The 21,501-nt window shown below is 41.7% G+C and overlaps 1 protein-coding gene across 1 annotated transcript; it reads left to right on the top strand.

The window, feature by feature from the left end:
- The first annotated feature begins 2,076 nt into the window (after positions 1–2,076).
- On the top strand, positions 2,077–21,359 carry hacl1 (2-hydroxyacyl-CoA lyase 1). Its single transcript, XM_079504499.1, has 17 exons — positions 2,077–2,227; positions 3,141–3,245; positions 3,368–3,408; positions 4,132–4,212; positions 4,333–4,405; positions 5,188–5,265; positions 5,443–5,537; positions 5,858–5,970; positions 6,451–6,586; positions 8,550–8,655; positions 10,296–10,379; positions 11,432–11,533; positions 12,842–12,996; positions 13,664–13,825; positions 14,730–14,837; positions 16,761–16,947; positions 20,993–21,359. The coding sequence occupies exons 1-17, from the start codon at positions 2,093–2,095 to the stop codon at positions 21,023–21,025; spliced, it is 1,794 nt and encodes a 597-aa protein (XP_079360625.1). The 5' UTR covers positions 2,077–2,092; the 3' UTR covers positions 21,026–21,359.
- The last annotated feature ends 142 nt before the right edge of the window (positions 21,360–21,501 follow it).

Genomic DNA, 21,501 nt, shown 5'->3' with positions numbered 1-21,501 from the left:
CGCACACAGCCACCGCTCCAGCCAGCGCTGTACAGCCGGTACGGTAATTACACTACTAAATGCGCAACGAAATTCGGGCGTCGGATCACATTACTGTCGGTTCGCGAGTGTAGGACTGCGTTACTCTGTACCGTCTGTCTTCGTGTCGGCGCTCCCGTGTGGTCAGTAACCCGACACCTGTCCTGTACCCATCATGCTACACTGGCTCTTAGTAACCCTGTCTGACCACAAAGGAGCGGTAGCCAGTAGGGAGGATGTAGTTGGCACTCTTTACGATGTTAAACCAGGAGATACAGTAGATGAGGAGCTAGCTGAGAAGGCTTTCAAAGCCATTTGATTTACCACAGGATCTGATGACACACGTATATACACAATGAACCTTGTTTATGTGTCTTGAACTTTGAATCATTATCCCGAAAAGGTTCAGCATGTTTGTTGTTGTTGTATTAACTATTAAATTGTTCTCATCTCACTAAACGAAACGGCAATGTTCTTGTCTCCTGAAAGAGTGGGCACTGCCGCACTAAGGAAGAGTGGGCATCTTGATAAGATGAAAATTTGGTCCAAAATGTAAAAAAAAGAAAAAAAAGTATTTTACTAAAGTATACAACACATTTCACAATTAAGGTGAAATATTTCTACAATTGCTGCAATTTCCTACAAAACCTTGTAAATCCAATCATTTTGGACATAAACAAGAAGTTGATGGGTAAATTTAAGTCTGATAATGATTATTAGTTTCTATCTTGGACAAAATAGCAAATGTTATATCGAGCCGAGGTGCCCACTCTTCTTGCATCTCTCCAGAAATATTTTGCATAGACAGGAACATACTAGACCATGCAGTCAATGTGACAAGCAATGCTGATAAGTAGCCTATAGGGTATATAGGCTATATCCATTGCTGTGTATGTTCAAAAGTATGAATGCATCACTTTTACAATACATTTATGTTTGAGCATCTGGGCTATATTTAAGAGTAACTAACTGGACACTAATTATAGCTAGTAAACTTTACTTATTTTGTACACTTATGAAAGTACATATGTTGTACTTTGTGCTTTCATAAAAGCAAATGTCACATCATCTTGACTCAACTTCAATGTGTGCACAGCACAGAACAAAACAAAACAAACGTTGGCATCCATTTCTAAAACGTCATCATTATAAACATAATTATAGGCCAAATAGAATAGATTCACCTTACCTTATCAGAAGAGAGGTCCTCTCTGTGACGCTCAGCTGTGTGATGGATGGTGTTCTTTCGCATGGAAAGTTTAGTGGCTTCCACCTCCTCTGAGAAGGACTGTGGGGTGGCGGGTAGGTGGCACAGACCCTGGTGGTGACTGACAGTGACAGGAGGGCCATACTGGTAGTTAGTGGCACAGGCAGGTGAGCTGCCTATTATCACCACCACTACACCTGCTGCTGTCTGGAGGAGAGCGGTTATATCTGTGATGCCCTGAGGAGGAGGATAGAGTGGGCAATCCATGGTTTATTGCGACCCCTTGTGGTGGTGCCTAGTAGTTCTGCAAATGATAGAATACTTTGTGTCTGGCTGTGTTTGTGTTTGTGACTGGCTGCTACTAAAATAAACCATAATATAAATTAGCTACGGGAAAGGTTCCCAATCTTTTCAGACCGCGACCAACCCAAAACAATCATATTTTACCCCCCCCCCCCCCCCCCCCCCTCTCCCGACAAGCACTTAACAAACATCGAGGCGTTGTGAGCTTGTAGTTATTGGGCTATTTTCACAACGTTTGCATCTTTTCTTATGTGGGGACCCCGCAAAAATAATTAGTTTGGGAACAGCACATGGAAATGTACTAGTTTGTTTGCTTTGACAAAGGTACGTGCTGCTCCCGCAACAATATGTGTATTAATTAACAATGTTTTCTTCCTACCCTCCTGTAGTTCTTGTATGGAGTTTAATATTCATACACACGTGTATATAACGCTGGTGATTGGCTGTCACTAACCCGGAAGTGATAGTAACAGCTGGACATAATAACCGCCCCTAAAGTGGTCGGGGCTTGTTTTTGCTCAACAACATCGTTTTCGAAATTATATTACGATGAGCAAATAGTTTATGAAATTTGGTTCACTTGAGGTAAAAATATATATACGTATTTATTTTTTATTTTTTTACAGGAAGGCAGTAGCACGTACGACCATGGACGATGTGACAGGAGCTCAGCTGATTGCAGAAGCTCTTAAAGTCCAGGTAAAAAAAAAGTTTAAAAATACAGTTAAGATTATATGTTGATCTTAAGGAAAGGATGAATAAATGCAATGTACATAGTCCTGTGTGCTGTGTACATGGAATTAGCAGTGACAGCATCATGCATGCACATCTTAGCATTCATCGTGCGTTTGCAAAAGTGTGTGAAAGGTCATGCATTCTACTTTCAAGTTTGATGGTGTGTGTGTGTGTGTGTGTGTGTGTGTATGTGTGTGTGTGTGCGTGTGTGTGTTATTACTGCATTGTTGACTGCTATTCCCAATCTACAATCAAATCTGGATTCTGAAGAAGACTGAATTATACAGATTTATGTCATTGCAGAAATATTTAATTGCTTAGTAATTCACTTGAAACTGCATGGTGTCACTCGTACATGGATAAACGAGCATGGCTTCACTGACTACACTTTATCATATTATACAGTTATTACAATAGATTGCAAAAGTGTGTCAAAGGTCATGCTTTCAACTTTCAGGTTAACACATGAACTTCGGCCTGGGCCGTGGCTCAGCGGTCCAGGCACCTTGGCTGGTAATCCAGTCTGGCAGTGTGCCGCGGGTTTGACTCCCGATCCCGACGGCCTTTACTGCATGTCACCCCCCCATCTCTCTCCCCCATTTCCTGTCATCCTACTGTCTGTCCCTCCATAAAGAATATAAAAATAAATAAAGGCGAAAGCCACAAAAAAAAAACATTTAAAAAAACAAACAAAAATGCAATCCTGATTTTAGAAGCCCACTTGCGGCCTGTTTTGACCAAATTAACCTTGTCTGGCATTTCTATTTTGGCCAAATGTATTTATTTTCAAACATAATATGCTGTATGATACAGATTGTGCTTTAACGATGCATATTGTTCTATTTATGAATCCATAACCATGTGTGTCTCCCTACAGAATGTGGAGTATATGTTTGGAATTGTCGGCGTTCCAGTCATTGAAGTGGCCATGGCCGCTCAAGCTGCAGGGATCAAGTACGTGGGAATGCGTAACGAACAAGCGGTAAATGTTTTGATTCAGCGGGCAGCGGCTATAGGCTGTAAATTGCTATACATACGATAAACAATTGGGATTGTAAATACGATGGCAAGCTCTTGACTTGCTCTTCATTTGCCACCCAACAGGCCTGCTATGCTGCTTCGGCCATTGGGTACCTCACTGGACGGTATGTGGATTGCAAACAATGCAAGTTACAATTTAGGCATTTAGCTAATATCCAGAGCCACTTACAGTACATCAGAGTAAGCACAGCACGCACAGACAGACAGACAGACAGACAGACAGACAGACAGACAGACAGACAGACAGACAGACAGACAGACAGACAGACAGAGAATGAACCCTAGTCAACAAACAAGGCAAATATTCTAGTAGAATGCAAAGTGTAACACTAACTAGGAAACGTCTTGCTATCTAAAGAAAATGCTATCTAGAAAAAACGTGAACAAATAACCAGTAGGAAACAAATAACTAACTGGTATTGGTATAACTAGTATCTATCAAAAAAAGGTGACAGTTGACTAAACTACCATTTGTATACTCAGAGTTAAATTAACATTGATTTTACAATATAAATTGGGGGTCCCAGAGATAGAAATGCCATTATTAAATGGGCGTCCGTAGACTAATACATGTCAAACTAGGGGTCCTTGAAATTAAATGGGTTGAGAATCTCTGCTAGAGCCGTAAAAATCTTCTTTTGTGGGGGTCCCTGGCATATCTTTTCAAATGGGGGTCCGCAGGCTAATTAGTGTCAATTTGGGGGTCCTTGACATGAAAAGGTTTGGGAACCACAGTAACCACTGCCCTACACCATTAAGTTCCCCTTTGACTTCACCCAAAATCAATCATTTTCTGTGTAATTATCATGAATGATGTCTTGTTCCAGGCCGGGTGCCTGCCTGGTTGTCTCCGGTCCTGGACTCATCCACGCCCTCGGTGGGATGGCTAACGCTAACGTGAACTGCTGGTAGGGCTCAGCAAACAGCCCGTGGCATTTTTGTTGTTATTATTTGTATACATACAAGAGTTTTGAAATGTTTGTTGTTGGCGGTGTTGGTAATAAACACTGTGCTCTGTTAACGTGCAGGCCGGTCGTGGTCATTGGAGGGTCCTCTGATCGAAACCAGGAAACAACAGGAGCCTTCCAAGAATTTCCTCAGGTAAGCAACAAAAAAAAAAGATAGATTTAGATACTGACACTGAGCTTCTTTTAGTTTAATTGTAACTTTGAGGTGTCCTGGTGGCTCAACCAGTTTGCATGCATGCCTGCTTTCCATACCATAATGACAATTTGAAGGTCTTTATAAAATGGAGAGATACAACAAAGACATGATACGTCTAATTTATACTACGTCATATGACAGTGTTTTTTTGTTTTTAAGTAAAAAACTTGTTTTTGTTTTGTTTTTCAGGTATTATTATATTATATATTAATATATTATTATTAAAAAATAAGGTAGCATGAAATATTGCATGACATCAGATATGGTGGTGGGAAAAACTAAAACAAAGATGATTTTGTAATAGTTAGTTATAGCTTTAGTTAGTTTTGCATTGTTAATTTAAAAGTTTGTTTTTTCTTTTTTTTAAACTTTTGTTCTTGTTTTTAGGGATGTTATTCGTGAGCCATATTCAAACATTATGATCTTGTGACTGGGCCTGTGACACACTATTCATAAATTAAGGGATACTAATGTACTGGCATTGCCTTTTGTTTTTGATATTGTTCTGTTCCGACATTTTTTATATAATGCTTTTCCTTTTTATTTTTTGCTTTCATTTATCTTCCTATACTCTTCTTTTTGCCTCTATGTATGTTTTTATGCTCGGTCGTTGGAAATGTGCTATACAAATAACGTTTGATTTGATTTTACTGTGGAAGTTCAAACACACACTGGCATACATAGTTCCAACAATGTTTAATTTGTTGACATGTTGTTAGGTTGAAGCATGCCGTCTCTATAGTAAGTTCTCTGCGAGACCCAGCAGCCTGGACGCCATCCCTGCAGTCATAGAAAAGGTAGCTAATAACACTGTTTAATGTCTACTATCTCATGTACTGTCCTTTTTTTTTATTCCATTCTAGATAGACACGTTTAGGCATACACGTAATGCGTAAGGCAAGATGGAGCCCCATACGTGATTAGGCAGCCAGACTGAACATGGCCCAAGTGTCACAATGTTTGCTTGCTTGCAGGCAGTTCGTACCAGCATCTATGGCCGTCCGGGCGCATGCTATGTGGACATATCGGGGGATATGGTAAACGACAAAGTAGCCAGGGACAAAGTCAGGTTGGCCAATATTCTTCTTATCATTTGATATTATTATTATTTATTTAGACTATTTTCAATTTAGAGTATGCGTGTGACATCATCATCATACCCGGAAGTTATGTGGGAACCCCTACTGAGTAGCAAAAGGCTACTTTCTGGCCTTGACAGCCCATACATCCAAACAGAAAAGTCCTTGGTGATAGCATTAAACAAAGTTAAACTCACTTTGCCACTCGATTTGCCACTCACTGTATGCATGTGCAAAATTGTGCATACCCTCAGTAGTCAGTTAATGCATTATAAAGGAATAACCAAGTGAAAACGTATAATGTTTCCAGGGTTGTGTCCTGCTGTCCTCCTCCGCCCGTGGGTTTAGCTGATCCCTCGGCGATCACAGAAGCCCTTTCCGCCTTAAAAGCGTCTGAAAGACCCCTAATCATCATCGGCAAAGGTAATTTTCGAATTGCAAAGACGGGGCACACACAATTAGCTAATTGCATCAAAGGTGGTGTGATGCCAACTTAACCCATTTTGGGCGGGAACCCCTTTTGGTGTTAGCATTATGTTATGCTTTAGCTATTGAAAAATAGCAGATCTACAAGCTCATAGCGCGCCACCGCGCTTGTAGGTCTGCTATTTTTGAAAAATCGAAGAACGACTGACATAGAAACATAGCTTTTTCAGAAAACTGTCAGGATGTAGAAGACATTTTTAGAATCTGATCTCAGGTCAAAATGGGTTAAGCACTCTCTGTCCTTAATTTCCTGTCAATCTGCTGTACGGTATAAATACATTTAAAAAGAATATCTTTTAAAATCCCCCTTAATTTGAAATGGCACTATGGTGCTGTTAGAGGCCGTTGGTTAGCTACCTGCCTGCTTCCATCATCTGCACATCATATAAAGATCGGGCCGTTTGTTTTGACCAATAGGAGCAGCCTATGGCCGGGCGGAGAAAGCGGTGAGGCAGCTGGTGGAGGACACTGGCATCCCCTTCCTGCCGACCCCCATGGGGAAAGGAGTGCTTCCCGATGACCACCCCAACTGTGTGGCCGCCTCTCGCTCCAGGTCAGCCTCCGCGTTTAGGTCACGTTCCACGTGTACTGCATTGGTTCCCAAAGTGGGGTCCGGGGACCCCTAGGGGTCCTTGAGGGAGTTCCAGGGGGTCCCCAGCTAAATGATAGTTTGGAACTAAATGGACCCTCATGGGTCTGTAACTCTTTTGACATTTGATCAATTGACATTGATTTTACAATATAAATTGGGGTCTCAGAGATAGAAATGCCATTAAATGGGAGTCCATAGCCTGTTGCATATCAAACTGGGGGGGGCCTTGAAATGAAAATAGTAATCACTGCTAGAGCTGTAAAAATCTTCTCTTATAGGGGTCCCTGGCATATATTTCCTAATGGGGGTCTGCGGGCTAATAAGTGTCATTTTGGGGGTCCTTGACATGAACAAGTTTGGGAACCACTGGTGTACTAGTCTGTGTACCCCCACATGGTTGTTGAGTTGACGTAGTAGTGGCTCCTGACGCGGCAGTATCTTCTTAACCCATTAACACGAAGCTCGCCAGAACCGTAGAACCCGTAGGATTAAATTAGTCGTGCAGGCCGCCAGAACCATAGCCTACGTTTTCCAGGGTTTATATTCTTTAATCCATGTTTTGATCGGATCGAATCGTTAGCTGCCTCTCGTTAGCATCACAGTCAAAGTGGGACAGTGGCCACGGCCATTTTGAAGATGCGCGCGCATCCACTTGCACTCTTATGTGCTGCTTTCAATGGCTTGTATCTCCAAATCGGTGCAATGAAATTCTGGTGAAAACAAGGTTTTTCCACGGCCGACGGCAGGCACTATGATACTCACGGCCGGGTTTTTTCACCACCGACCGAGACCACAATAACCGGTCAAGACACCACACACAGCATTTTGTCATTGTAACATCCGGTTACGGATATTTGGCTCTTCAAAATAAGGGTTGCACGCGATAAAACCTTGGCAATGCACGATGAATAGATGAATTGATCCTGGAAGGAAATGGGTTTGACCTGAGGACGATTCAACGAATGCCTTCTAAACAATCAGCAGTTCTAAAACGTTTTCGTGTCAAGGACCCATACATTGATATGTCAGTAATGTGTCACAGTACGATTGGAAACCCAGTAAAGGTTGAAAAAGGTGCACTCGGTGAGCTTGTAGATCTGCCATTTTCAAAAGGAACTACAGTTGGAGGCCATCGATATTGTCCTTTTCTTTTTGCTGAGGTTTGCGTGATCTGCGCAAAAGGACAGTTAACCCATTTTGGGCGGGAACCCCTTTTGGTGTTTTAAACATTGTTATAATTTAGCTATTGAAAAATAGCAGATCTACAAGCTCATAGCGCGCCACCAAGTGGCGCGCTACAAGCTTGTAGGTCTGCTATTTTTGAAAAATCGTGAAAATATTTATTTCAGAAAACTGGAGGATTTAGAAGGATTTTTAAAAGTTTTGAGGTCAGGCCTAAATGGGTCAAATGATAAGGGACAATATCGGTGGCACCCAACTGTAGTACATCTGCAGTCAGTTTACCAACCTGGGATCTTCTCTCGTCATACAACGTTCTCTGTCCATCAGGGACGTGCACGCATAGACATCAACGGGGGCTTCAGCCCCTGCCCTTTTACCCGTCTGAAAAAAAAGTGCCCTTGACCAGACCACGAGTGCAGCATTTACTATGGTGAAAGAAATGCAAATGCCACTCCTTTTCATGCCATACCGGAAGGCAGCGTTCAGGAGAATTGCTTTTTCCCCCCCTGTCCCCTTAACTTGTCTTGAACGCAGCATTTTTGCATTGAACAAATTTGTTTCGAAATCCCACCACATCCCCAGTTGATAAAGAGTGCTGGGTTGCGCCCCGGAAATAGCCGATCTACAAGCTCTCAACGCGTCGCAGCTTGTAGATCGGCTATTTTCGCTATGTTTAGTCCAATAGTGTCATCTTACGGGAGTTCAGCCCCTGCCTCTCTAACACTCTGTCCATCCTTCTCAGAGCTCTGCTCCAGGCTGACGTGGTGGTTCTGCTGGGAGCCAGGCTGAACTGGATCCTGCACTTTGGTCTCCCGCCCAGATTTGACCCTAATGTCAAGGTCATCCAGGTAGGTTAAAAGGTCAAAGGCAAAGTTGTGCTGACTTGAATCGTTTTAAAATGAAAATGGCTGCCTCTGTGCCACGTCTCTCCGTTTGTCAAAAATTGTCTTAATATCTCCTCACATTTTAAGCTGTTTGCGTCAGTGGTTCTCAAAGTGAGGTTCGGGGGACCATACAACAATCAGAACCATATAGCACCGCATGTCTGAGTTATATTAAAGAACTAAAAGAAATAAAGGTCCTGTATACCTGCGCCAGTAATTCTTTATACTGTATCCAAACTGTATTGCAGACCATAAAACACTAAACTGTTTGAGGTTAAATTGCAATATTTTTTTTATCAGATTTAAACTTCATCAACCAAAATAATATTTCAATGCAATTGAACAAGATTAAAAAGTACAAATGAAAATGTCAATCTCCGATGCAATGTAAAGTTCTTTCAATGTCCAATGAGTCAAGTATCAAAAACGTAATCCAAAAGTAACCTAACAAAAATTGTAGATCTTCTATTTTCCAAAAATCAAGTAATCCATAAAGTCATCAAATAAGAAGGTAATGCATTGCTCAAAAAGGCTAAAAAAAAGTATATTGCTCACCCAACCTTCATGTCAGGAGGTTCCCCCTTTGTCCAAAAGCTCTGAATTGATTCAGAGCTAAACCCTCAAATGTTCCTGGACCAAACGTTTCTTCTACAGATGTCACAGTTTTAAATTATCAACCATATTTTTAAACCAATATTTTCCCTTGTTATCACCCAGTATGTGATGTTTAATTTTCTTCCAATAGCCTACTCATACCAGGACAGGAAATACATTTCTTCACACATTTATGTGGCAGAGTCACAACCATCAGGGGTCCTTTGAGGGGGTTCCAGGGGGACCCCGGCATAATGAGGAACAGATTAAATATATGTATATGTATGCACTATGCAGGTAAACAGATGTACATCTGTCTACATAAAGTACACATGTGTACCAAAAGCAAATGGACTCCAGGGGTAGGGCCCAACAAGACTATGGCTTCTCCCTAGCCCTTTTTCGGACATGTTGACAAGAAACAGACACTCAAAGAAAAAAAAGAGAAAATGGAAAATGAAAATGATGCTTTTGTACAGTATGTACCGAATGTCCAACATTCCGCTGGGCTGGCTGTCCGAAAATAAAGCTGAACTGAACTGAACTGATGAACCACTTTAACACACGTTGTGAACTTGTAATGCGGCGCATTGTGAGATTCCATAATAAAATAAAAAGGGAATCATTTTTTTTAACATTTTTAAAAACACAGATCTTCTCTTGTCCCTGGTACAAAACCATGTGAAATTGATATGGAATACATTACATATCAATGTGGGGGTCCACTGGTTTAGCTGACCCTCTTAACCCATTCAGGCCTGAGGTCGAAATAAAAAAGAAAGTTTTCTAAATCATGACAATTTTCTGAAAGATTTGAGGCACATTTTAACGATTTTTCAAAAATAGCAGACCTACAAGTTCATAGCGCAGCACTCGGTGCCGCGCTATGAGCTTGTAGATCTGCTAAATTATAACATAATGTATGTAACCACCAAAAGGGGGTTCCCGCTCAAAATGGGTGTTGCATCATGGCTAATGAAATGATTAGTAATGGAGATGTCTTCCTGAAGGTGGACCTTTGCGCTGAGGAGATGGGTAACAACGTGAGGCCGGCCGCCGCTCTTCTTGGAGACATCAACGCTGTTGTCACACAGGTATCGGTGACTGCAACGCAGTCCTTTTTACACCAGGGTTGAACCGGCCCGGTTCTTAACCCATTCTGGCCTGACGTCGAAATTTAAAAAATGTCTTTTTAAAATGTATTTTTTTCTGAAAAACCTCATGTTTTTAATATATCAGTGGTTCTCAATATTTCGTTTCAAGGACCCCAAAAATTATATGTAATATGCCGCCAACCCCCATCTGAAAATATGTTGTTCCAGAAGCAAAAGATTTTAGTTAAAATGTTCGCTCTGAAAGAATATATTCAAAGCTTTGCACTACATTTTCACGATTTTTAAAAAATAGCAGACCTACAAGCTCATAGCGCGCCACTCGATGGCGCGATATGAGCTTGTAGATTTGCTATTTTTCAATAGCTAAAGTATAATATAATGCTTTAAAACACCAAAAGGGGTTCCCGCCCGAAATGGGTTAAGGTGCGTTCAGACTTCAATATGTACAGTATATTCGCCTCGGTTCGTCCCGTTTGTGTTGCGCCGGGTCGCGCCGCTCCCGTTTGCGCAACTCTCGTCTTTGCATTGACTTTGTATGTAATCGCGCCGCTCTAATCATCCAAGTCTGAACGCAGCTTTTGTCCATGAGCCAGAGATCCAACATTGGAACGTTAATTACGAATTGATTGGGCAAAGCCATTACCTATATTAAATTGTTTATAGGGTATTATAAGGCATCACTGAGGATACGTCCCAGGTGCATCCAATGCGATGTATTTTTAGTTATTAGTAAATGCATATATGATAGCCATTTAGACCTGATATCAGATTCTAAAAATGTCTTCTAAATCCTAAAAGTTTTCTGAAAAACCCATGTTTCTATGTGTGGTGCTCAACCTTTTTTCATGTCAAGGACCCCCAGAATTATCTGTATTTGGCCGCGGACACCCATCTGAAAATATGTTGTTCCAGGGACCCCCCCCCCAGGAGCAAAGATTTGAGTTGAAAAAGTATGTATGCATGTATGTATTTGCAGTGGAACTGTATTTGTGGTTACTGTTTCTGTTTCTTTCCACGGTTTCCTCCTCCAGCTGTTGGAGGGTGTCCACAGAGATGGCTGGAGGTATCCCTCTGATACCACATGGTGGAGCACGTTGAAGGAGAAGATGGCTGCCAATGCCAAGATGACCACGGTGGGCTTCGATGCAGCCATGAAAAGCATGTTAGACAGACAGATATTTCAGAGTGTTTAGTGTTCAATGAAAATCGATTAGTCTTGTACTATACGTGTAGATGCATTTTGACATAACGTGAGTAGTTTCTTTTTTAGACAAAGAAGATTTTCCAAAAAATCTTTGTTTTTCATTACCAATTCAAGTATGAGATTAGTAGGATAGTAGATATGGCATACCACAAGAAACAGTTTGACTTCAGGTCGGTCAGGGAAGAGGCTGTCTCACGTGGCCAGACTGTTTCCTCCTACAATGTTCAAATGCTTCCGCTCATATACAGTCTGGAGCACCGGAAGCTCTAGTCTGATCATGAGCAAGCGACAAATCGGATGTGACGCCGGCCTCCTCCCCACTTCCGTTTAGTCTTTACAGTCGCACAAAGGTATACTAAAATAAATCATCTTCTAAGCATAAATTTAGCTTGCTGCTTAGAAGAAATGGAAATAAAAAAATAAAAAATGTAAAGGTGTAGAAGGTGTAGTTCCAGACTCTTTTTTATTTTATTTTTTAAAAACATTTTTTTGTATATTTATTTTATATATTTTATGGAGGGACAGACAGTAGGGAGAGAGATGGGGGAAGACATGCAGTAAAGGCCGTCGGGATCGGGAGTCGAACCCGCGGCACACTGCCAGACTGGATTACCAGCCAAGGTGCCTGGACCACTGAGCCATGGCCCAGGCCAAGTTCCAGACTCTTATGTAGCATTCGGGAGATTGTGGAATAGTTCTCTGGTTATGCAAGACTAGGGAAGAGGCCTCTGTAAAGGTTGCAGTGTTGTTTTTGGCAGAACATTTTTATTTTAGTTTTAGTCAGTCTTTAGTCACCTGGAATGTTTTTGTGTTAGTTTAGTTTTAGTCGACTAAATATCATAAGATTTTATTCAACTAAATCTACAGTTGATTTAGTCGACTAAAATGTATTTTGGCGAGCGAGTCGTAATGACTGATTTTACACTTGCTGAAAATAGCAGATCTACAAGCTCACACTTGTGAGCTTGTAGATCTGCTATTTTCAGCATGCAACCAAGTGTAAAAGGACTTATACTGGATCTCTTGTCCACTAGTCCCTTCCTAACATTTTAGTCTAGTTTTTATTTGTTGACGAAATTGTCAATATATTTAGTCTTAGTTTTAGTCATCATAGCTTAGTTTTCATTTTGTTTCCATTTAGTTATTGTCAGTGAAAGGTAGTCGACGAACATTTTTCGTCTTAGTTTTAGTCGATGAAAACAACACTGAAGGTTGTTTTTTACTGTTTTCATTCCAGGCGCTAGCCACGCAGTCCACAATGCCTATGAACTACTACCAGGTGTTCCACCACATCTCCCAGATGCTGCCTCAGGACTGCATCGTCGTCAGCGAGGGCGCCAACACCATGGACATAGGACGCACCATGTTACACAACTACCTCCCTCGACACAGGCAAGCAAGGCTCCGTTGCCGTCACTGACATTGTGCGCCGTTTAAGTGGGAGCCCCCGATCCTCTTGACCCATGTCTCTCATGCATCTTTTTGCAAATGCTTTGCAATTTATTGGGCCAATTATTATTATGAATAACTACTATTATGTTACCTTTTAGGCCGTGTGTCTGAATCTGAGCTGAAAATATTTAAACTCTAGGGCAGGGGTCTCAACCCGTGGGTCACGACCCCTCAGGGAGTCGCCAAATTATTTTGGGGGATCCCCAAATTATTTTCAAAAACAAAAAAAAAACATTTTTGTTTATTTATTTATTTTTGCAACTGAATGTTACTGAAATTAAAATAAGAGTTTACATAGTACGTGGTGCATGCATAAACTTTCCTTAATGATTATATCTGGTTTCAGTATTCATTTATGATATATTTTCTCTATTATTAAGGTTATTTTTGCAGTCAGTTTGTATTGGTGGTGGGGAGGGGGGCGGGGGTCACAACTTCGCAAGACATGGCCTGGCCAAAGTTCCAAGTGTGATGGAACCGATTTACGGCTTTCGTTAAATGTTGAATCCGGTTTTCGGATCCCAACCCCTAAATGCCAGACGTGAGCGTGGCGGCACCTTGTCGCGATGACACGGGGGTGGACTGACCGAGTGAACTCTTCTTCCAGGCTGGACGCCGGTACATTCGGCACCATGGGAGTGGGCCTGGGCTTTGCTATAGCTGCAGCAGTGCTGGAGAGTGGCCACGGTGCTGGACGGCAGAGGGTGGTGTGTGTGGAGGGGGACAGCGCATTCGGCTTCTCTGGCATGGAGGTGGAGACCATGTGCAGGTTGGTGTGGGGTCTTTGACCACTTGTTTCCACTCTACAGGGTTTAACCCATTTAGGCCTGACGTCGAAATTTAAAAAATTAAATGAAAAACCTCATGTTTCTATATCAGTGGTTCTCAATATTTCATGTCAAGGTAAGGACCCCAAAATTATATGTAATTACCCCCCATCGGAAAATATGTTATTCCAGGAACCCCTCAGAATCAAAGATTTGAGTTAAAAACGTTCTGAAAGAATATATATTCAAAGATTTGTGCCGCATTTTCACAACCACTCGGTGGCGCGCTATGAGCTTGTAGATCTGCTATTTTTCAATAGCTATGACATAATGCTAATAATTTTTTTGTGCGAAGGAGAACCCCAAAATGATATTTTTGGGGGCCTTGGACCCCCATCTGAAAATGTTACCCCCAGAAGAGAAGATTTGTGGTTTTCTCATTTGTGGTGGTCTCAAAGTTTTTCAAAAATAGCTGATGTATGCTGTGAGCTTGTATATCTGCCATTTTTCAGAACCACTGTTCTAAATCTTAAGAACATGGCCTGGGCCGTGGCTCAGCGGTCCAGGCACCCTTGATGGTAGTCCAGTCTGGCAGTGTGCCGCGGGTTCGACTCCCGATCCCGACGGCCTTTACTGCGTGTCACTATCTAACCCTCTATAAAAAATATCAAATAAAGGCGAAAGCCACAAAAAAACAAAATAAAATAAATCTTAATAATATATATAATTTTGGGTGGTCCTTGATTCCTTGACATGAAAAAGTTTTAGAACCCAGTGCTAATAGCAACATAAGTTTTTCAGAAAATTTAGAAGACATTTATAGAATCGGGCCTCAGGCGCGTTTAAGCAAACCTCTCAACTCACAGCTCAATAGTTCACTTCACATTGTGACACTGCCCCCTACAGGTATAAACTTCCCGTGGTGATCATTGTGGTGAATAACAACGGGATATACAGCGGCGTGGATCCTGACACCTGGAAAGAGATGTCGAAGATGGGCGATCTGACCACGATGTGAGTCACACTGTTTGATCCAACACTGTGTCGTTATGGCGATCTGACCACGATGTGAGTCACACTGTTTGATCCTTATGGCGATCTGACCACGATGTGAGTCACACTGTTTGATCCAACACTGTCGTTATGGCGATCTGACCACGATGTGAGTCACACTGTTTGATCCAACACTGTCGTTATGGCGATCTGACCACGATGTGAGTCACACTGTTTGATCCAACACTGTCGTTATGGCGATCTGACCACGATGTGAGTCACACTGTTTGATCCTTATGGCGATCTGACCACGATGTGAGTCACACTGTTTGATCCTTATGGCGATCTGACCACGATGTGAGTCACACTGTTTGATCCTTATGGCGATCTGACCACGATGTGAGTCACACTGTTTGATCCTTATGGCGATCTGACCACGATGTGAGTCACACTGTTTGATCCTTATGGCGATCTGACCACGATGTGAGTCACACTGTTTGATCCAACACTGTGTCGTTATGGCGATCTGACCACGATGTGAGCAGTGTTGTTTTCGTCGACTAAAACCAAGACGAAAAATGTTCGTCGACTACCTTTTTTCACTGAAGAAAACTAAATGGAAACTAAATGAAAACTAAGCTATGATGACTAAAACTAAGACTAAATATACTGACAACGTATACTCGTCAACAAATAAAAACTAGACTAAAATGTTAGGAAGGGACTAGTGGACAAGAGATCCAGTATAAGTCATTTTACACATGGTTGCATGCTGAAAATAGCAGATCTACAAGCTTGCATGTCGCGATGCGACGCGTTGTGGGCTTGTAGATCAGCTATTTTCAGCAGGTGAAAAAAACGACTGCATCAAGGCCCGCCAAAATACATTTTGTTCGACTACATCAACTGTAGATTTAGTCGACTAAAATGTTATGACATTTAGTCGACTAAAACTAGACTAACACTAAAACATTCCAGGTGACTAAAATCTAAATTTACTGCCAAAAACAACACGGAATGTGAGTCAAACCGTTTGATCCGAGTCCGACCACAATGTGAGTCAAACTGACCAACGCAATCAAAATATTTGATAGCTGCATGAATCTTAATTCAAGTCACTTTTATTTGTGTTGTACATTCCTTACGAGTTGGTGATCATTCTATTGATTCTAGTGATTATTCTTTTTTTCAATTAATCGAATAATCGAGAAGCGTGTTTTTTAAATAATTTACAAGGAAAAAGTTGAATCGTCAAACAATTATATCCTTTTTTTGGTATATCTGTTTTTTTTGTTACACAATTTCGGTACTTTTATGAATCTCACCCTGACAAATACCTAACACTAATACTAACATTAAGGTAAACTCAGAGCCATAGAGTAAGACAGAGTTACGACAACTCCGTTCACTTCATGGGGCCAGGCTCTTCGAGGCGCCCCCTTGTGGCCCCTGAAAGTATATATATATAAATGGCATTAAATGGGGGTCAGTAGCCTATGCATGTCAAACTGGGCACCCCCTCAAGGACCACTAGTGGTCCCCGGACCACTGGTTGAGAACAATTTTTAATTAATGAATGAAAAAATAAAAAAACCCAATTTTTCGCGCGTGCGGACTCGACCCACAGCCTGGTTCCCTAGTCAAAATATTGCCCTTGAGGAAAATTAATTGGGGAACCCTGCTGTAGACTATCTATTGAATGGGGACAACCGGAAGTTTACGGAATGCATTGGAGTCTATGGGCTCCCGTGAGTACATGAACCACGTGACCAGGCTGTTTTCTGCCCCCTCAATGTCGTAACGCTGTCTTACTCTATGATGGCTCTGGGTAAACTAAACTAGCAAATCTGTTTTGATTTTTTTAGGAATTCAAAGTCAAAACTAAAATAGAAATAAAAACTAATAAAACAATGTGGAACTATAATAAGTCTGGTTGTCCCTCAGAGCTCCCCCTGTGACCCTGCTCCCCGAGGCGCGCTACGATGAGGTGATGAGGGCGTTCGGAGGCCGAGGGTTTCTGGTCCGGACGGCGGAGGAGCTGCGTAGCGCCCTGGAGGCCAGCCTGAGTGACTGGGACACGCCCAGCCTCATCAACGTGCTCATAGACCCCGCCTCCGACAGGAAGCAGCAGGTAAGGACGTTGGTAACTCCAGTCTAGTCTCGCGTAGCCAGACAACTATTCCACAATCTCCGAACACTATATAGAGTCTGGAGCAGATGTGGGCAACTGGCGGCCCGGGGACCACATGCGGCCCCCACCTTCACTTAATGTGGCCCCCAGGTTAATGTCAGAATACTGATATAATATTGGTTTCAGCCACAACATGCGAACATGACCCGCTTTAATTACTTCAGTCTAAATTAGTAGCTCCTTGCGCAACACAAGTATAATTAAAGGCATTTGAAATTACATAAAAATGTTAATTTTCAGGATTCCAATTCAAAAATAGCAAAAATTCAAGATTTCAATTCGAATATAGCAAAAATAGCCGATCTACAAGCTCAAAACACGTCACAGCGCGAAGGCTATTTTTGCTACGACAGTAATATATGGCCCTAGGGAGTGAGTGTGGAAATATAGTGGCCCTCTCCATCGTCAAAGTTGCCCACCCCTGGTCTGGAGCTACACCTTCTGATTTAGTAGGAAGGAAGCTGCCATTTCCGTTCACGAAAATATCATTTCGTGACACGCCCCGGCTTAAAACTCATTCACCGCCACCAGGGGGCGCCAAAAGTCCCAGACCGCCACCATATATATATATATATATATATTTATTTATTTTCAAAAGAAAAATCTTTTTTTTTAATGTTATGTTACAAAACACGAAAAACACGTCCTTGGCGCTCCAGGACATCATGAAAAAGAAGTTAAATAAGTCCTTGGCAGCCATTGAGTTTAATGCAGTGGTTCTCAAAGTGGGGTCCGAGAGCCCCAGGGGTAGCCTGACACTGAATTTTCATTTCGTTTCACTTCATTATTCAGACTGAAAGCCCTCCCCACGGCAGCAGTTTCTGGGATGGGTAAATAAAGTAAATAATTCCTCTCAGGTTGGACAAAATTGGATTGTTTTGTTTCTCAACTGATTCTGACAGGACATTAGGATAAAAAATCTACCCTAATCTGCTCACTGCTAATACCAATTCAAGATGGCTTTATTGATAACCTATTTATAAGGCAATATTTTCTAAATTTCATTATGCTTTAAGTAGCATGTGACGTGTCAAACTAGGGGGTTTTCATGATTCTGAATCCATTCCAAGCATTAGTTTTGCATGAAAAACACTCCTTGGACTAAATTTGGCCATAGCCACTTGCCCAAATGTCCCCAAAATGTGCTGACCTCATCACATTTGTGATGACGGCTATGGCCGTTTTTAGCCCACGGAGTGTTATGTCTTTTGTGCAAAATTAATGCTTGGAATGGATTCAACATCATATAAACCCCCTAGTTTGACACGTCACATGATACTTAAAGCATAATGAAATTTAGAAAATATTGCCTTATAATTGTTATAAAGGTTGTCAATGGTGGCATATTGGATTAAGGCAAATTTAGGGTATTTGCAGTGAGCAGATTAGGGTCGATTTTTTTATCCTGGCTAGTAGACCTAATGTCCTGTCAGAATCAGGTGAGAAACAAAATAATCCAATTTTGTCCAACCTCTGCCATTTAATTATTGGACTACAGTCTTCGGCGATTGGTTCATACCAACCAATCAGAATAGTAGGAAAGCAGATGACGTTGTTGTCAATCATGAGGCTATGGCTAACCCGGTTGCTAACCAAACAAACACAGCCAACGAGCGCTACTAGCATGTAAACAAAAGCGGTAAAATATGTCGGATGATGATGTTTATAAAACCTGATGTTTCTGTAAAGAAACTATTTATCATAGGTCGATTTAATAGCCAGATTGATACGGTCACGAGTTACCGCAGTGGGGGCAGCCATGTTTGTTGTTAGACGCTGTTGAGTGACGGGGCTGATGGCCAATCAGCTGCTGTGATCGGATTTTCGATCGAGACCTGAATCGCCAGGACATTTTCTTTTTTAATGGTAGCGATTCAGGGCTGGAGCCCTATTTTCGGCTATTTTCGAGAAATCTTGACAAAATCTTGACCAACCTTCTCCCCTGGCACAAATGGTTTTCAATGGGGTCAAACACATGTCAATGTGGGGGTCCTTGACATGAACATCTAAATTGAGAACCACTATTATAATGTACCTGACCCACTCTAACCGCCCCCCATGCACACACACACACACACACACACACACACACACACACACACACACACACACACACACACACACACACACAAGCTGGGGATACAGGGCTTTTGAGTGACAGTCATTACTGCAGTGTTAAATCCATTTGACTCCAGGTGGTTGTATTATACACACACACACACACACACACACACACACACACACACACACACACACACACACACACACACACACACACCGACCTGACCTTTCTAAATTTATTTTGAGGTTCCCCGTAATTGGAAAGCTGCGGTCCCCCCTCTGTTTATGTTGGACGTAACCACGCAACCCCACACGGGGTGATGTGTAGGCGGCTGGTATTGAGGGTTGCATCCATGGCGACACATGATGCGTGGCCATCTTTCACACACAGACACACACACACACTGCAGGGCAATGTACATGCAGAAGAGAACATGAAAATAATGTAGAACAATATATTTCATGCCTAAACCTTGTATTATCTATCATGACAAGCATATTCAATGCTTGAGTCAATTATCAAGATCAAATAGTTTCTTCTCAAAGTGTTTCAATGGGTACAGTAGAACTTATGATAGCTACTACAGTGACCCATTAATTAAGAGCCGAGGCCTGAAAAAAACATATGCTGCTATATATCAGCGGTGCTCAAACCTTTTCATGACAAGGACCCCCAAAATGATATATATTTGGCGGCCGCTGACCCCCATATCAAATTATCTCAGAAGCAAAGATTTGAGTTAAAATGTTAAAATGATATATATTCAAAGATTTGCACACATTTTCACAATTTGTTCTAAAATAGCAGATCTACAGTACAAGCTCAGAAGTGACGTGAGGAGCTTGTATATCTGCTATTTGTTAGTATAAAATGACACGGATGCTGTTCCAGTTTTAATGTGTTAATGCAGTGGTTCTCAAAAAGTGGTCCAGGGACCACCAGTGGTCCTTGAGGGGGTTCCAGGTGGTCCCCATGCTAAATGATGGAGAGATGGTAACCTAATGGACCCTTATTAGATCTTTAACTCTTGAGAGGGTAAAACTCATTTTACACTCTAAATTAAAAATAATAATAATATATATTCAAAGATTTGAGGCACATTTTCACGATTAAAAAAAAATAGCAGACCTACAAGTTCATAAGCTTGTAGATCTGCTATTTTTCAACAGCTAAAGCATAACATAATGCTTTAAAACACCAAAAGGGGTTCCCGCCCAAAATGGGTTAACATCTGCATTACTTAATTCACAAGAAGTCTACACAATTATAGAATGTAAAATAATTGTCATTTTGATCAACGTTTGCCTGTTCTCTCCTATGGTACCACGTCAGTACAGCATGGGATTGTGGACAAAATCGTATCCAACGATGACAAAATATTCTTTAGTTTTGGGTCTGCTTCGTTTTGGGTCTGCAAGACTAAATCTCATCAAATGGGGGTCCGTGGCTCAAATGACGAATAAATGAAAATAATGAGCCTTGATGTGAAAAAGGTTGAAAACCACTGAGTTAACCCAGACTGGACGGGAACCCCTTTTGGTGTTAGCATTATGTTATACTTTTAGCTATTGAAAAATAGCAATCTACAAGCTCATAGCGCGGCACCGAGTGCCGCGTTACGAGCTTGTAGGTCTGCTATTTTTGAAAAATAGTGAAAATGTGGCGCAAATCTTTGAATATAATATTCTTTCAGAGAGAACGATTATAACTCAAATCTTTGCTTCTGGGGGGTCCCTGGAACAACATATTTTCAGATGGTGGTTGGCGGCCAATTTACATGTATATGTGGGGGTCCTTGATGTGAAAAAGGTTGAGAACCACTGACATAGAAACATGGGTTTTTCAGAAAACTGTCAGGATTTAGAAGACATTTGTAGAATCGTCCTCAGGTCTAAACCTTTCTCTCTTCCGTTGTGTTTACAGGAGTTCCCGTGGCTGACGCGCTCCAACCTGTAAACATAAAGCACCACCTGTCCATTTCCCTGCATCTGGCACACATACAACACACTTCTCCCTGGCTAAAGGGAGTGTAAGTGATATTCTTTTGTTCAAAAAGTAGCTCTTTATTCCGATGGCAATTCTTGATTTAGAGCAGGGGTCTTTTCAGCAGGGGGTCTGGGGGACCCTTAGGGGGTTCTCAGAGTAACTACAGGGGGTCTGCCGAATCTTTGTGTGATGGGGAACATTAGCCGTAGGGCTGTGAATCTTTGGGTGTCCCACGATTCGATTCCGATTCTTGGGGTCACGATTCGATTCAACTCTATTCTCAATCCAAAAACGATTTGTTTAAAATTCTAAAGCATTTTTTTTCCAGATTCAAAACGATTCTCTATTCAATACTACAATACAATACAGCTGTGCTGATCTGAAGTGACTAGTACTGACTACAGTAACTTGAAAATGACTGAAGACATGTTTACTGTGATTAGGGT

The sequence above is a fragment of the Electrona antarctica genome (assembly GCF_951216825.1).
Source record: "Electrona antarctica genome assembly, chromosome: 6".
Lineage (NCBI taxonomy): Eukaryota > Metazoa > Chordata > Actinopteri > Myctophiformes > Myctophidae > Electrona > Electrona antarctica.
The sequence above is the reverse complement of the archived record's forward strand: the minus strand, read 5'-3'. Positions and strand labels throughout refer to the sequence as shown.

What these genes read in the sequence shown, in the direction of transcription:
- hacl1 (XM_079504499.1), top strand. Translation starts at nt 2,093, where the DNA reads ATGAAATTTGGTTCACTTGAGGTAAAAATATATATACGTATTTATTTT. An exon ending in AACTACCTCCCTCGACACAG is followed by an intron (nt 12,997 to 13,663) that starts GCAAGCAAGGCT and finishes CTCTTCTTCCAG; the next exon opens with GCTGGACGCCGGTACATTCG. An exon ending in GAGGTGGAGACCATGTGCAG is followed by an intron (nt 13,826 to 14,729) that starts GTTGGTGTGGGG and finishes TGCCCCCTACAG; the next exon opens with GTATAAACTTCCCGTGGTGA.